Consider the following 17,612-nt stretch of genomic DNA (forward strand, 5'->3'; position numbering starts at 1 on the left):
CCTCTTTTGACCTTGTGAGTGCACGCACGTGCACACACTTGATCCCACACACCCACACACATGCATTAAGGAGTTTTTGCGAGGTTTTTATTTCGGTAGGTTGGTCGAGGTTTGGTTGCGTTTCTGTAGCAGGTAATTTCTTGGCCCGGAGGGAGTGCCCTGATCTGAACCATGCCCGCCATCCACTGCAGGTGACCTTGAGGTGACAATTGACTTCAGTGCGTGTGTTTCAGTGTGTGCAATATCTTGACGTTTTTTTCCGATGCTCCGGTATACTCGTGATTTGGCATGAATGGTCAGTTGTTCAAGCTAAAGAATGCTAGGGCCTATAAGGGAGAAGAATTTGACCTGTTTTTTTTCTTTTTCTAAATTTTTGGGGGTTTGGCTCCACCAGAGTGCCCTTTGGCCTAGCTATCCGACTGCGGCTCGAGCTTGCTGAAGTATTTTTTTGCAGCTGGGTGCTGTCTCAACCTTTTGTTGCGCTCGAGTTCACTGAAAAGATCTAAAACGGTATTGCGCTTGATTCTGAGCTCAGGTATTTAGTGCATCCACTTAACACCATTGGTTTGGTTTGTAGGAGTGCACAAAATGGGGGAAAGAAAGAGACCCTATTAGAAAGAAACAACTTATTTTCAAAACGCACGCTCTATATCCACGCTGTCCTATTGTGATTTTTTTGGGGGGGAAAAAAAAAGTTTTAATTTTTGTACCCATCTCACACACTGTCTGCAACCTGTAGCACTGGCAGTCTGGAGGCAGAGAGACCCTTGTCGTGTGCATTGCAAAGTGAATTTTGGAAGGCGGTGGATGGGTGTTGCGTTGGAAGGGCTTCTGGACTGACAGGTCGAAGAGGGGTTGAAGAGCAGATTCCCCTGTTGGCCGTGATTCATCCCCACGATGCTGGAGAGATCCTCCAACATGCACTTAAACCTGGTACCAGTTTGTACTGAAAGTGGAATGGCTAAAATTGTTCTCCAGGGAGGGAATAAGAGTAAAGTTGAAGTTTGTGTTTGTTGCTGTTGCACCAGAAACGAAACCTAGCACTTTCCCCAGTGGGGCCCTGGCTGTGGGCTCCCTGCTTAGGGTCCGAACTAGGAGAATGTGTTGGCTCGGATCAGTTTCTAGAAGACTAGTAACAAAGCAACTAGACTCACGTTTATTGTAAAGCGAGTTTTCACTATCTGCATTGGCTCCCCCCTCCCACACTCCTCGTAGGCATCACGTGCTGCTGCTTAAATTAGCCCCTGTTTTCTACTGCAGAGCAGATTCCCTTTCTCGTGTGATGAAACCCTCCTTCCTCTATATCTCTTGTTTTGCTTTCCTGTGTCCTCCCTTGTTCCTCTGTCCTCTCTGAAGACTTTTGAGATTGCCTAGTTATAAGCAGCTGCGTAAGAGTTTTTGAAGCTGTGCACCGACAGCTCTAGTTACACATGAACTTCTAACCTTAATTTTGAAATGCTCCCTTATCCCCACGTGCACTTTCTTTCTCATGATGCTTTTGTGCGCATCGCTGAGCTCCTTTATATTCTTGGAGTTGTGTATTTGTCTTCATATTTTACCTAGATCATGGGGTGGGGTAGGATGAAGTATTATCTCATAGTCTTCAGGTTCAGGATGTGGGGACCATTCAGAGGGGAGTAGTTCTGCAATCCAGTAATGATTAAAAATGGGAGGATTTAAGACAAGTTACTAATTTTTGCCTCACCCCTCTGCCAAAAATGTTGATCTCCTGGCCCCAATGAAATGAGCAATAGGGAATGGAGCAAGACTCGCCACAGGTAGCATAGAGGCCGCAGCACATAGCTGCGGAGCCGTGTGTACCCGTAAAACAAAAGAACGGGGAGATGGCGGCAGTGTAACATAAGATGATGCTTTTATAAGCTAAAGCTTTACTGAAGATGTATTTTCCATTTGGGCAGAGAAAGGCATTTGCTGCCTTATAGCAGAACTCTTAAGCCAACATTTCTGTATGATATATACATACGTACGCATAGGAAAAGTTGTGTTTAATAAGATATTTTGTTATAAAACAAAGTTTTATGAAGATACGGTTGTTTAATATTAGAAGCCTATTTCTCCCCTTGACCTCCAGTTTAAGTAGGTTATCCCTCAGTCGCTGCAGTGTCAGAGGTAAGCGACTGACGGGGATGCAAAAGTATCTCTGACCTAATTCTATAGCGCAGTAATTGCCTATGTGGGTATATTTATGGCATTGTAATTGGTATTAACGAGATGCTGTAACTATTGACCAACTTCCTCAGCACAATTAAATGTCTTGATTTCAGAGAAGAAAATAAACAAAGACCATTAAAGAATTGAATGGAATGTTAAAGAAGACCCAAGTATGTGCTTTTAAGTTTGTTTGCCCACAAAAGGTTAGCCTGCCCGCAGAGGGAACGTTGCTGCCGCCACTCCAGCTCAGAACTGTCAGTAAATCATGCTTTTATTTATGGCGGAGCTGGTGGGAACTGGAAGATGGAAAAAGAGAACACCTACTGGCATACGAGGTCGACAAGTGCCACATAGTTGCTGGGCATTTGGTGCTAACACCCAAACCGGCTCCCTTGGTCTCTTCGAGTCAGCAAAAGTCATCATACAAATATCGCCGCCTTGCCACTTCATCAGGGGAAGGTTGTTTCTGGACGACATTCTCAAGCCATTCACCTGCGCCACTAGCAGAGCAGTTGTGGGGTGGAAACCAAAAATCTTGGTTGGCTTCCCAAAGAGAAAGAGTCATGTCCAAAACCCAGGGACAGTTTATGCATCTAGATGATTGACTTTGAAACGTAAGGCCAAATGGCGCGCAACCAATGTGGTAAAATACCCCGAGCTGGCTCACTTTCCTTCTGTAATACCATTTGGGAAAGGGTCTTGTATGTGTGCCATGTTACCGCTTAACAGGGGACCATGTCTTGGGGAGAGAGGGGAAGGCTCTCAGCGAGAGAGGGAGTTTTGGGCTGACGTGGGTGCTGAGAATTTGGGTGGGTCCTGAGAGGGTGGGCCATTTGATTTTAATCGATGCGGTGTCATGAGGGGCTGCGTCCCAGTGTTGTCGACATATACCTGCTTTAGCGAAAGGTCCCTGGTTCTGTTGCGTTCCTTCTTTGAGAAAACAGATTTGCAAGCTTCTCTAGCTTTCATGTCCTTCTATCCGAGGGCTACTTTTGTCAAGAACAGTTTTGTTGTTCGTGCTAGTTCATGCAGAAAAGTCTGCTGCGGGCAGGCTATGGAAAAGCACCTAGTTCGGAAGGAATTGGGTGGCAGCTATATACCAAAGTGTCGCACGGCTCTGTGTATTGAGATTAGATGCTGTGCCGTTGTGTTTTTGGATACATTCCTATTGAATATCTGTGTTTTGACCAGATGTTTCGGGCGGATCGCTTAACCATCAATGTTACAAATATGCATGGCGTGACGACTGTCTTCTGCTTCCTCAGTGGGGTTTGTAACCCCCTTTATTGGGAGCTGCATACACCCTGGTGGCAGATGATAGTGCGGCCCGTGGTGGCTCGGAGCAGCTCGGAGGAACCGCACCTAATGGCGCTCGTTGCTTCTGGGGAGAGGCTCTCGGTTTGCCCTCGCCTACTCGGCTCTGTAATCTGAAGAAGGCGACGGGGCGGCTCTGCCTCCATCGGTTGCCGTTTTTGCTTGTAGATGAGATACTGTAGGTTCTGTTCATGTGCGGATTTGAAAATGCAAACGAGGTGCTGAAAGGAGCCCAGAGGCTACAATATGCATTCCTGGCAGCTGTGCCTCCCTCATTTGAATGTGGCACTTTTGTAGGCGGTAGAGAGACGCCTTCCCCAGAGCAATGTTAGAGGGGCTTTAGCCATCTCGGGCCTTTCCTTCTGTGATTGCTTTTCTGCAGTGAGTGGAAATTTCAAATATAATTTAAACGTGCAGGTCTATTCTTGCTCCCTATTAATGATGCATCCATATGTAATTTTAAAGAACAAGGAAGAACTGTAAGTCAATCTCCATTTTTTTCTGGTTCTCTCATGGGGAGTATATTTCCCACTCCCACAATTTGCCTTTGGTTCGCTCGCAGACTTAGCGGTGGAATTCAGGCCAAATAGGTAATTGGTTTGGATCAGTTCAATAAACTTATGTAAGTTTTTACACAAGAAAAGTGTCCTGAGTTTTAAGCTTTTGTGTTCTCTGAAGCAAAACGTTTCCCTCCGTCTCACCCGCATGCTTAATATGGGCCTTCAGGAGAGTGAAAGCTGCCGAGATTTCTTTTTTGTTCTGTTTGTGCGGGCTGTCTGCCGAGTGAGCTGGGGCTGTCCCTTGGGCACAGCCACCTCGTTTGTGCGAGACGCTGCTTGTCGGAAGGAGAAGTCGCAGTGCTGAAAGAAGAAGTCCTCTTCTGGACTGTATTCCTCTGTGGCGGTGACTCATCTCCACGTCCAGGTGAGGAACAAGGCTCGAGCTCGGTATTCCTGCTCCGTGTCCTCAGTGGGACCAGCCTCAGGGTTAAAATGAGTTTCGCCCTCGAGGAAAGGCTTGTAGTTGCTGATAGGAAGGGTGGTATGGCCCACTAAAGCAGTAGTCATGGGCTTAGCCCATGCTGGGCCACACCAAACGACCCTGGGGAGGGAGGTGCCCCTCCAGATGGGACGCAGCTCCTGGGCAAGCCCCTCGCCAGGATGTCTTCCCTGGGCTGGGCTGGGTCCCGTGAAATGGGAATGCGACAAGGCACTGCCTGTGGTTCCTCTGCCGAGGTGAAGCAGCCAGAGATTCCCTTGTCTCATCTTTTAATGCTTTGTTTTCTTGAGGTGGGGCATGAGAAGGAAGTTTTCTGCTAGAAGAAAAAGAAACAGCGGTCGGTCGTTCAGCTCTGATGTGCTCAGCCCTGCATGATGGGAGCATCCCCTGCCAAAAGAAAATAGCCTAGAAGACAAAGTCTTCCCCAAAGAGGCGATGAAACCTAATCAAACTTCATCAGTGTAGTCTTGCCCAGGACGAACAGGACCAGAATATTAAATTGAGAAAGGAGCAGAGGGAAACCTATTTTCACTAGTTTTCTCTGTCTTACAAAACAGAAAGAGAAGAGTCAATTGATTTTCCTGTGGCTGGTAACGTTTAAAATTTGTATGGGAGGGAAAGGAAGAGCCAGGGAATGTGGAGTGGCAGGCTGGAAGTCATCTGCTCCTGGAATATCAGGCAGTGCTTTATAATCACCCTGCCTTCCTAATGTAGTTTTTGGTTTAGAAAAGGGAAAAAATAAATCAAAAATAAAAAAAAAGAAGAAAGCTTCCTGCTAACAAGGCCATGCTTGGAAGATAGAGAAAGCAAACTCTGGGATTTGCTGTGGAGGCAATGCCTGGTGCCCTGATGTACTAAAAGGAACTGCTGAGGTGAGATACGGCACTTTGGGAGTGAACTTACTAAATGTGCTTCTAGGAGCGCCCTACGTCCTGAAAAAAAAGGTCTGGGCTTTTATGGGCTTCTTGTTTGGCTGCTGGCATTCCTGCCCCCTCTCCATTCCTGAGGAAGGGCAGGCAGAGGGTGCACGGGGAGCGCAGGAGGGATACCTACCTCCTAGCAGGGAAAATAGGTAGTAAAAGGCCCACACCCAAAAAGTCCCCAAAAGGGAAAATCTCCTGCCAAGATTGAGCCATGCAGTTTTGTGAGAATGTGGCCGTTTTCCCACGACGGACTGCTGGGGTTGGAGCACCGCCTGTCTTAACCGAGCCTTAATGCAGGCTGTGAAAGTCTGCTCTCTAACGGGGTTCTGCTGGCTGCTTCCTTCACCCCTTGGCTGCTGTTCTGCCTTTCCTCTCTCTTTCTCATCTGGCATTGATGTGGACAAAACTAAAGCAGAGGTCTTCTCCCAGGCTACAGATCGGGCTTGGATGAAGAGCTTTGGTGTCTCTACCGCAGTTTGGGGCTTACAGCCTGCACACCTTTGGCAGGTACTGATCTCCGGGGCTAGTGGCGGTCCCGCGCACCGTCATTGAGGGTGTGTGAGAGCCTGCCGATCGGCGTGGGTGGAAACGCTCGCCAAGCGACAGCTGCCACTGAGCACCGGGAACAAGAAGCATCCTTGGTAGTTGCTCAGCTCGGGTGGCCACAGGGCACAGGCACGGAGGGCCCGGGTGTCCTCGTTCAGCATCCCACAAGCATCTAATTGCTTGCGGATGACATGTCCTCGCCTCAGCTACTCCCACAGCCCACGGTTTTGTCCCTCAAGGTAGTTGCATACCTAGCAAAGCCCCTGGGCTTGCAGAGACACGCTGTCGTTGGAGGGCACGGGAGATGGAGTTAGAGAAAAGGCTGAGCTGTGGGCGCCCGCAAGAGAAGGCGGATAGTGCCAAGAGAGGACTTCAGCAGTGAACTTTCCCGGCTGCCGTGCAGTCAGGGTACCAGAGATAGGGGAAATCACCGTGGAGATTGCAGGTTGTACGAGTGAAAACAGCAGTAACACTCACAGCAGTCCCCCAGTAGAACTACCCGTCAGCCTGAGTAAAAACACCAGTCAGCCCTTCCAGAGAGGGTGTAAACAGAAACAGCAATGAAACCCTCTCCGGTGGATTTGGAGAGAGCACGCTGCGCTGGGTAAGTTTTTCCTCTTCTGTCTGTAAAGAGGCAGAAGTTGCTTTACAGAAAGTAAAGCAAGACTTGGATGGAAAAGTAACTCCATTGAAACTTCGGGGCACTGCCTTTGAACGGTGCTTTAAGCCTAGCACTGTTTAATGCTAATCCTGTAACATTATATAGATGGGGTTTTTTTTCACTTGCACAAAGGAGGAAGGGACTCAATTCTTCTGAGGGTTTGGGGTTTTTTTTTCCTTCAGCAAAAAGCAATGCTGAGCAGCATAGCCGTCAGCCCAGCTCTGGCTCGCTGACATTTCCATCTGAATCCACCTGAAGGGGGTGAGCTTTTGGGGAAGAAAGAGGCTACTTTCCCTCTTCAGGCCAGAATCTGATCTCCAGATTAGCTTGTTGGTCATCAATAGCGGCAACAGTTGCGATTGCAACTGAACACTCCTCCGGCCCTGGAACAGCATTGAAGAAAACGGAATTTTCAATTGCGAGAGCAAGGGGACCGAGACATCGTTTCAGTCATCAGCAATAATTGGCAAAGGAGGGCCAGCATGTGTTCTCCTTTGACATAGGATTCTCCCTGGTCTACCAAGATTGATCAAAAATTTCAGACCCGATTGCTCCTCTAGTCTACAGAACAGGTTGGTAATTTTTTTCCATACTAAAAGTTTTTGAATGTGATATGTTAAGTAAGATACTCTTTATTGTCATGTTTCCCAAGTGGTGCCAGTCTCGCTTTTGTTCTTGGACTGCCAGACTGTCCACTAGTCCTTGCCTGCCTGGTCTCTGCTAATGAATCTGCAGTGACTCACATTTACGATCTATAGGAAGTTCTGTTGTCCTCTTTTCATCCCTTCAGGGTAGGGAATGTGGTGAATTTTTTCACAATGGAATGAATTTTTCTCAACGCAGAATGCTGTTGCTGGAAGCAGGCTGCGGCCAGCATTGATGCGAGTGGCACAGCTGAGGAGCAGTGAAGCAGGAAGGAACTTTCCTTCTGCCGTGTTTCACGCTTTCTGAGTTCCCAGTAATGGGAGTCAAGTGGAAGCAAAGTGAGACAGACGATGGCGTGTTCCCTGCTGTAGTCCTGCCCTGTACGCATTATGCGCGTACGTGGGTACGCTTAGAGAGGAGTTGGATGTGTTGGTCTCGATACGTTACAGAAACAGATTTATAGGGAAGATAATAAAGAGACGCTGTATTTTGTAGATGGTGTGTCCATGCAATTGAAGTGCATGGGAAGTATAAAGCTGAGAAGGTAGAGAGGCTGGTATTGAAGCTAAGGCTATGCATAACGCATCGATATAGTTTGTCTCTGAAGCTGGTCGCGTACTTTTCTGGCAGGCACACGCACGCTGGGAGCACACGATACCTTCCTGGGAGCTCTAGGTGAGCTGTGCCTGCTGTAATGAATGGAAGCGACGGCTGAAGAAATCAAAGCAGGTGTTTTAGCAGTATTTTCTATTGGATTAATAATGAGTAACAAATTGCGTTAGGCACGGAAGGAATTAAAGCTGGCACAGGATTTCACTTTCATTTTCCCTGCCCTGTATCTGCTTCTCTCTCTATCATTGATTCCTGTAGGAGTGTGTGAGTTGCCCAGCTGTGTAAATGTTTGTACTTCTTCCACAATCATCAAAAAACAGTAAGCGATCGTTGTGTTGGCAGCCAGCGCAAAGGATTAGTGGAAGCAGCTCTTGAAGCCCGTAACTATGAGAGCGCGCCACAGCTCTGCGTCGGCTCTCGCATTTGGAGCAGCGCAAAGCTGTTGCCCTTAAGTCGGGCAGAAGCGTCCATCCTCGCGCTAAGCTGGTCGGGGAGGAATTGCTTTTGAACCATCGGGAGAACGGACGGCCCACGGAGAGCCAGGGCTATTTACAACTTCCAAACGCTGCGTGAGAGCAGCAGCTATTCCGTGTGGTTCTGGGCTTATTTTGACAATACCTGCAGGGCGATTTGCTGTTATCACTGGGGAAGTCTCATTGCACCGCTTAATGACGTAGGCATTTCAGGTCTGCCTGGCGGGTGAGGGACCTCCATCTCTGAAACGTCCAGGTGTCAGCAGTGGTCAGGTGCTGTCAGGAAGCGATGGTGAGACTCGCTCAAGATGTGGTTTCCTACCGATGTGATGCATGTCCAGGTTTCTTTCCTTCCTGTAGGATGAATAAGCGATCGTTTCTCGGAACCTGGGTGACCATTCTGGTGATAACTGCATGGCAGCGAGGTGAGTAGCTCCTGCTCAGGTGCTGGGAGGCCAGGGCTTGTCAACTGTGCTGGTAAAGCGGTCCCCTCGGAGCAGTGCTGTGCCCAGAGACGGAAAACACACCCAGCGCCTTGGCTGAAGCAGGGACAAGAAGCAGGTTCAACATAGTGTTTCCCATAAGGAGGGAGGGAGGGAAGGACTGCTAATTTTAAGGGTGAGCGTTAAGCGGGGAGATTGGTGTGCCTTTGTGTGTAAGCACAGGTGCCAATTTTGCGTGAGCAACAGCTTGCGTCGCGGGAGATGGATCGGCAGCCTGCGCAAATGGCCCTCGCTTCATTGAGAGCAATGAAGCGACGATAGTTTACATTAAACGAGGAGCTGGCACGCCGCGCTGAATACGAAGCTGGCAAAGCCGGCGGGACCTACAGACCACAGAAGTTGTTCAGTTCGGTGAATGTTTGACATGCATGCACGTATATCACTTACACGACCGTGTGTGCGCACACGGGGCCTTCCAGAGGTTGTGATGGTCTGGCCAGTCGCTATGTTATAGGAGTTTGAAAAATTTCTGATGTTAGGACTGAGGAGCAGGCTGACTGACCTACATCCAGTAAAGGGCAAATTGGGTGAGCGATAGCAAAGCATCGTGGTTTGTGGGTAGTGAGGTTCCCCTGGGCTGCTCGCGGAGGACATCCGACAGAAGACGGGGTGCCTCTGGCAGGATCTCAGGGCTGCAGCCCACAGCAGGAAGCCTCTCCCTGCGCTCACACCCCATTTCTCGTGGTGCGTTTTGTTTTGTGAAGAGGTGGTATTCGCATCTGGGCTGGACGAGGCCCCGAGCAACCTGCTCTGACCATGGGGTCAGCCCTGCTTTGGGCAGGAGGTGAGACCAGCCGGCAGCAGGGGACCCCTTCCAAGCCATGGTTTTCTATGATGTTGAAAATCACAGGACTGGCTTGTTATTCTCATGGAGTGATTAATCTTTGTCATATTTCAATTCAAAGAAGGGCAGCAGAGCTGGTACAGGCAGGAAAAGCGTCCGTAGTTTGGTGATGTTACAGATGTGCACCGCGTGGCAGGTACTAGATGTGTGGTGGGCTCGAGGACCGCTAGCAAGGGAGCCTAGAGCTGGGGAGTCAGGAAATCTGGAAGCCGTTTCCCTGGTCAGCTGCCAAGCTGTCGTCAGGCTGAGGACAGCTCAGGCAAAAGTTGTGGCTCTCTTCTCTTATGCGGGAAACGAGGCCACCAGTTCACCTGTAGGAAATGCCACCGCGTCAAAAAATGACGATCGGCGGGGCCTGCTGGGCTGCTTGGCTGGGTGACGTGATGCGTGCAAGGGTATGGTAGTGCCACAGAATCACTAGGGTTGGAAAGGACCTTCAAGATCATCAAGTCCAACCATTAATCCAATGCCACCATGTCCCCTAAACCGTGTCCTGAAGCGCCACATCCACACGTTTTTTGAACACTTAGTGTCACACTAGTAGTGCTAAAGCAGCTGGCATTGAGAAGTTTTTGCTGAGTTTCCTGTTTAAAAAAGAAGTGAAATCCATGTCTTGTAGCTACGCCTCAGCTGTAATAACTCGTCAGGTATGTAACAGCTGTGAAACAACTTGTTTTGCTACCTGGCAGCCAGGAGTTTTGTTGCGGCCCTCGGGATATGTCTGGAAACCCAGGCTCCTGGCTCGGACACTGTCACACGCCGACTCCCTTTGTCCGGTGGGGCACTTGGGCCACACGTGTGTGTCTTAGGAAGTCAGGACGCCAGCAAGGTTAAGCCAGGCTTCCCCTCGCCTCCTTTCTCCCTGAGGAAAGTGGGGGAAAGTTGAGCCTGTGAAGAAGAGTCAGCTGGCAACTCTCTCTGCTCCCAGGCAGTTTTGAGCAGGGAGCATCCTCAGGGTGACTAGGAGAGAGCATCCCCAGGCTCGGGCACGCCGAGAGCCCCTCCTGCGTCCGTAACGGCAGGGTGCTGGGCAAGCCGTCCTCGGCTGGAGGCCCCTGCACAGCGCAGGGTAGGGCCTAGGAAATAAAAGCATGTCCTGAATCCAGGCGAACAAGAGCCGTGATTGTTCGGGGCCCGGTGGCTCACGCTGGCCGAGATTGAATGTCGTGAGGACAGGGAGCTGCTTTTCTACATTGAAGAGGGGCGGAGGGGGAGGAAAACCCAGCAAAATTCCTGATTGCTTGGTGAGGAGCCGCTCCAGTAGCTAACTGGAAAGAACAGGGGATGAGATACCAGCAGAGATCTGGCAGGGGCTGGAACGGGAAAGGACACGTGCCCTAGGGCCAGAAGTGCCTGCTTGCGACTCGAGCCTAAGGAAAATGGATTTTGGCCTGGTGGAAAGTGGCAGGCCTGTGTTAAAACACGTCAAAAATGTCTTCTGAAATATTTTTAGGAGAGGCAATTTTATGTTCACCGGCAGTGCCTTTTAGCAGGAAACTTAATTTTGCCAGGAAACCCTGGAGCAGTCGCGACACCTCAGGCTGTAACCCGGAGGCAGGAGCACTTGGGGTCTGGTGGGGCAGGCTGGCCGTGGCACCCAGGAGGGCTCTGCCACTGCCAGGAGCCCTGGGGGACGGTCTCGGTGCTGTTTGGTCCCCAGGCACCTGCACACCTCACCACCTGCCCGTGCTGGAGCAGGGGGAGATGGACCCGTTGTCCTTGCCCCGATGTGAAACTGAGACGTAGGCGTTATGACTCGACCACAGTCACACGGAAAGCAAAATGTGCAGCTGCGAGCTGTACGCACATCTCGTGGTCACTCTGCTGTCGCCCTAAATAGCCTTTGGGTGAGGTTCTCCCTGATGACCCTGTCCTAGAGCTAGCACCTCTGCCCTGGCTTGGACCAACATTAGGCTGCTGGTGCTGCTGGGTTTTGGTGCTCTTTTCCTCAGCAGCAGCGATGCAGAATATGGCATCGTGGCCAAGTACAGGTTTAGCTAGTCGCCGTTAGTCTGTAGCCTCAAGCGCACGCCATAGTTTCACCCTGACCCCGAAGCCTCGTACGGCTTAGGCCCAAGCCGGCGGCCAGCAGACCTTCCGCATCCCCAGTGCGTCCGCACTGGGGAAGGAGGTGAAGGCAAGGTAGCAATTTTGCTCTTCATGGGAGGTCAACTTTTGGTAATGGGCAACTCCGCAGCCCCTACCGTGGCCTCTCTGAAGTCAGGACAGTTCCAACGTTGCTGTAAGAACTCTCTCTTCCCTCTCTTTGCAGCTTACACCACGGCGAGTCTGTATCCGTTCTGGCAGAACGACACGAAAACACCCAAAGTTGATGATGGAAGCTCTCCTGAAATTAAGATCTCCATCCCATTCATCTTTTTTGGAGCACCGTACAGAAGCGTTTATGTAAGTGGAGAAGCAGACCTTCCCTTTATTCTTTTCCTTGCCATTAGTGGCTGCATTTTAAATGCACTCTCCCCGTCGTCAGGTATCGGAAGATTTATTAGCACCTACCTGACAAGTTCTTAGATTTCATGAACTGATAGGTTTTATGATTAAGAAAGTCAAAGGTATATTTAATGGGCTAATGTTCATGGGGAAGGAACATAAAAGGCAATAAATTTTCTTTGTAGATGACTAAATGGTACAGCAAAGCTAAGGCCTTGACACAAGGAACATTATTCCTGTTAGATGACAAGAAAAAAGAACATGCAGAGACCTGCAGTGGGGAAAGAAAGGGCAGCTGTTTGGATCTGTATACAGATGTCCGAGACAAGGACAGGCTGCCGCTGTTCTAGGATGGCAGCGCAGCAAAAGCCTGGCAAAGAGGACACCAGCTCCTCTGGGCCGGGCTAACAGAGGGTTTACCTGAGCGCATCGAAACAGTGCCTTTAGGCAGGGGCCTAAGTCAGCGTGACCCTATGCCAGGTCCCAAGCGCGTCGATGTTTTGTGGCGAGCGGGCCTCTGTGTAAGCCCGGTCCAAAGCAGGATATAAACCTGCCAGCCCCACAGGTTCAGAAGAGAGGCGTTTGTTCCTCTGCCCGACCAGCTCATATTCGTACGCGGCGATACTAGGAAAGTGGTAATCCCGAGGCGGTTTCGAACCCTGGTGTGGTGGATGTTTTCAGCATCCGGGACAGCAGGGCCACTTGCTCTCCACGCTTTGCAGAAATAATAGTTGTTTTGGGGACCATCTTCAGCAGACTCTGGGGATGCTGCCCTTGGCACCACGTGTCACGCTGCTCTTGGGGAGCACCAGGGTCCGACGCAGACGACAAAGCTGAAGGCAGCAAGTTGATGCTTTAGCTCTTTGGCCAGGGAGCCCTCGTGCCATGCATCCACCCATGTTATACGACCAGGTCTCTCAGTGCTGCTGAGCTACTACTCGCAAAGGCTGGGTAAAGCTGGGCCCCCAAGGCAGAGTCACAGCCGAGCCAGGTGCCGTCCCACTCTGATGGATGCCTCTCCTGTGTTGGCCCGTAGGAGCCCTGTTTTGCAGGCTTTTCAGGGTTTTGTCCTGCTTGGGGCTTCCCGCGCTCAGCCTGTGGCCACCACTGGTAGGATGAAGTTGAATCTTTGCCTAGATGGTCAGGCTGTCTCACCGAGCGTCATTATTATAAGCCGCCTTCTGCCAGAAGTTGCTCACCTCACGTTTTCTGATAAACCAGCAGCTTTCTGCTACCTGCAGCAAAAGGCTTGCTCAAACAAAAGCGGGTCTTTCTGTGCAGGTCAACAACAACGGTGTGATTTCCTTCAACACGCTTGTCAGCCAGTTCACGCCAGAAGCCTTCCCCCTGACAGACGGACGGGCCTTTGTCGCACCCTTCTGGGCGGACGTGCACAACGGTATCCAGGGTGAAATCTACTACAGGGAGAGCATGGACCCTGAGCTGCTGAGGAGAGCCTCCAAAGACATCCGCAAGCACTTCAAAGACATGTCCTCTTTCTCTGCCATCTGGATCTTCATTGTCACCTGGGAGGAAGTCACTTTCTATGGAGGAAGCAGCACGACTCCGGTAAGAGCGATCAGCTGTGCTTCTTGATGGATGGTGTTTGATGGTTTGAGTACACGTGTGTGTGTGTGTATATATATATATATATAAAAAAAAAGCGTCCCAGCCTTTGTTCGTAAAACTGAGTGAGTTGCTTTACGTTCCCGCTCCTCGGTTCCTTTTCAGGCAGAGGAGCACCACAGTCCTTTCGTTCTCTCCCGCGGGACCTGTACAAGCCTTGCTCCCCGCTCTTGGGTCTCCAGGGAAAGCATCGCCTCTTCAGTGTTGGTTGGCAGCATGTCTAAACCTAAGGCTCTGGCACCAGTTAGGAGTTTTTGGCTTGATCATAGTCTTTTCCCAAGTAACTAGTGATAGGACAAGAGGAAATGGCCTCAAGTTGCGCCAGGGGAGGTTTAGATTGGATATTAGGAAAAATTTCTTCACTGAGAGGGTGGTCAGGCATTGGAACAGGCTGCCCAGGGAGGTGGTGGAGTCGCCATCCCTGGAAGTGTTCAAAAAACGTGTGGATGTGGTGCTTCAGGACATGGTTTAGGGGACATGGTGGTTCTGGATTAATGGTTGGACTTGATGATCTTAAAGGTCCTTTCCAACCTAGTGATTCTGTGATTCTGTGGTTCTTTCTTGTTAGGTATGAATGCAGATTTCATTTTTCCTCTGTACCGTGATATGCCACCTTCACTTTACCTGTGCTTCTGCAGTGATAAAACAGAGCTACTTTTGCGGGGGGCTGTGGGCACCTTGGAAGAAAGACCTTTATAAAAAGGAGCCAAAGTTTTGGCACTGAGCAGTAGCTCTGCCATGATGTAAACCACTCAAGGCTCCCACCTGCTCCTGTGCTGTCAGTTTATAAGGAGTGATTCAGTTTGAAGACGTGTTATCGTGGCAGTAATGGTGCTGGGCTGCTAGGCGAGACCCAGAAGCACCCAGTAGCAGCCGGCCCGGTGCAGAAAGCAGCCCCGCCACGTGTGTGTCATCCGAGCGAGCCGAGGTGCTCAGGGCGTGCGCGTAGAGCAGGCTCCTCCTGAGACTGCGACGTGACGAGCAGTGGCCGGGGATGGAGCAAAGAATAAGGGGCATGCCAAAGCATGTACATGCTTGCGTCCCGTTCCGAAGCGGGACTGGAGGGCGGCCCTCTGCCAGCCCCCCATGCTGGATCAGGACTGCCCACTACAGAGGTCCAGGACAAAGTGGTCCCATGCTCAGCCCCTGGGAGAGGCAGCGGGGCCACCTAAAGCAGGGGAAAGAGCGTGCGAGGCAGTGGGGGGACGGAAAGAATGGGCTGTGGAGGTGGATGGGAAGCCCTTTGTCATCTGCCTGGCTGGCCATAACCTTCTGCTCTGTGCTCCCTTCTCCTCGGTCACTCTCTTGAGGCTGGAGTTTGTAAGTCGCCCTTCCCTCCCCACCGTTCACCTCTACCCAGTATTCAATGTGAGTCTACTCAGTTTTGCACCCCAAGCTCGCCTTGCAAGGCCATGGCAACTTTGAAACGAAGTTCAGGTCTTTATTTGCTTCTTGCCTCTGTGAGGAGGGAGAGCTGCTCTGGCAGAAAAGGTCCTAGTTCAGGAATCTGCGGTAAATTAAGTTTGGAAGTAATCCATTCTCTGAGGAGTTGGAGACAGGAAAGAGAATATGGGAGCTTTAATTTGTATTTATTTGGCAAAAAAACCCTTTTCCTTTCAAATCGTGATGACTTTTTCTGCGATGGAGGCTGAAACGCTTTCTCCGCAGCGCTAATTCAAGAGGGCAGCAAGGGTGTCTCGTAGAAAAGGGTTGAACAGCTGCTCTGAAATCCTGTGCAGACATTGAAATAGGAAGGGGAAAACCAAAGGGAATACTGACCTGTCTGCACAGGGATGCCGATCCGGACTGACCGCAGAGTCACGCTATCAACTGGGCCATGGTAGCTCTGTTATATTTCCGTAAATGTGTGAGCCGGATCTCGGAGGATGCGGATGGTGGCGTGATGTTTTTCAGGGCACATCGCTGGTGGGGCCCGGGCAGAAGCTTGGGGTGCAGGTAGCGAGCAAGGGATCCCTGCTATTGTTTGGGGAAAGAGTTGTTTAGGATTAGCCTGTGTACTGTTAGAGCGAAAAGCTGCCTCCTTCTGTCTCGAGGAGTTGGCTCTGATAAACAGTACAGCTCTTTTCCATTTGTTAGAGAGGCTTGAGATTTAATGTGTATTTTTTGCCAGTCCTGGCAGCGCTTGCAGAAAAAAAAATACATATATATATATATATTTTTAGACAGCAAGCAATATAGAGATTCGTGTATTGCCTGAAGAATTACATTTGCAACACAATACAATTTATTTTGCTATAGAGCAGCCTTCCCGTTCAATAGCGGCCAGGGCTCCGGGTTGGCATGCAGAATAGCACGATGCGACTTAAGCAGGAAATTCATTGCAATGCAGAAAAGCTGCAGAAAACAATTTTGTGAACGTGGCCTTGGGGACGCTGTGGTCCCTACTGTTTCTCGATGACACCCGAGCAAACGGGTTCAGTTTCCGAGAGCCTCGTTAGACGGCTAGGGTGCTGGATGAGTGTTTGGCCACGAGCACCAAACGGGGAAATGTTTGTCATTCATGTAAGTGTCCCTAACAAGGAGTGCCAGCCATCTTAAACCTCCTGGTACCAGGTCAGCTCTCACCACCCCTGCCCGGAGCCGGGTTTGTTGCTCCATCGAAGAGCCGTTGTTGCACTATCGAAGCGATACCGCTTTTACCTGTTAGTGCCTTCTTACTTCACGGCCGTGGGAAGAGACTTGACAAAGGTGAGCAAGTATGCCAAGGCGGTGAAGAGGAAACTGGACGTAGGAGGCAGAATCCCAGGGAAAGCATGCAGGAGCGGAAAGGGTGGCTTCCCATCAGCTTTCTCTCCCTCTTGACCCAGTGCGAACTGTGCCATTTGCAGCTGCCGTGAGGCAGCTCTGCCCACACCTCTCGCTCTCCCTGACAGCTCGTACAGGCTGCCTCGCCTCTGGTTTCAAGATTTCTCACAGCAGGAGCCTAATGTGCCTTGGAAGCGGCATCCCTTGTGGCACGCAGGTAGTGAGTGCAGCCCTGGGGTCCCCTCCTCAGTCTTCAGGGGTTTGTGCTCACCTCGGCACCAATAATCAAACTAGGGGGTTCACTGCAAGGGATGTAAAGTGGAGCTGAAGTGACGCCCAGCCCCTTGGTTCTGGCATCTTCTCATCGTCCAGTGGCACATGTGACCTGTTGTTAGCGCAGAGCGGCTCAGCTGTCTCTGCTTGCGGTGCTCGGGTGTCGCGGGCAGGGTAAGCCCTAACGCTTCCTTAGCGTGAGACAGTTCAATCCCCTATCACCTGATAACTGTTTCTGTGTCTGTAGTTTCCTTTACAGTTTGCAGCGCCCGGGTAGCTGGGTTTCCTTGTATTGCTTTTGAATAATTAAGAGTGGCAGCCCACGCTTCGTCCCCCGCTAAAATCCTGCTCGCTCAGAGGCAGCAGAAGTGGTGGTGTATCACGGCACGGTCCCAGTGCAGAGCGGTCTAGGATGGGCAGGGGTGGGAAGGACAGGCAAATGCAGAAAGCTGACAGAAGTGATTGGCTGTTAGTTCCCAGTGATGACCTCTGCTGCTGGATCTGCATGGATAGAGGGGATATCTCAAGGGGAGAGGCCACTTCTGTCTTTCTGTACAACCGTAAAAGGGAAGAGCTCGGGGCTATGTTGCCCTTGCTGGCTGGCAAAGTGTGCCCTTCCAGCCTGCGGCCCGGGCTGGCAGTTGTGTTGAATGTGTCTGGAGTTTTGGGGGCTGGAAATGCAGAGTCATTTCAAGTGAAAGGAAGAACGCGAGCAGCGTATTTAGCAGGTAGCAAGGGGATTTGGCAGCCAAGTGAAGCGCATAATATACATGGCTGACTGGGATGTAATCCACCCTTAACGGTATT

General features: G+C 50.6%; 1 protein-coding gene across 1 annotated transcript in view; it reads left to right on the top strand.

Annotated features, from left to right (window-relative positions):
• Nucleotides 1–8,706: 8,706 nt before the first annotated feature.
• The window catches only part of LOC309412976 (alpha-tectorin-like), a gene marked incomplete at its 5' end in the record, with an annotated part of 28,329 nt that continues 19,423 nt past the window's right edge, over nt 8,707–17,612 (top strand). The window contains 3 exons of the mRNA XM_082010034.1: nt 8,707–8,770; nt 11,965–12,098; nt 13,422–13,709. Coding sequence (XP_081866160.1) covers nt 8,707–8,770; nt 11,965–12,098; nt 13,422–13,709 — 486 coding nt within the window. The remainder of the gene's footprint in view (nt 8,771–11,964; nt 12,099–13,421; nt 13,710–17,612) is intronic.

This window comes from Phaethon aethereus (assembly GCF_964289735.1).
Source record: "Phaethon aethereus genome assembly, chromosome: 23".
NCBI lineage: Eukaryota > Metazoa > Chordata > Aves > Phaethontiformes > Phaethontidae > Phaethon > Phaethon aethereus.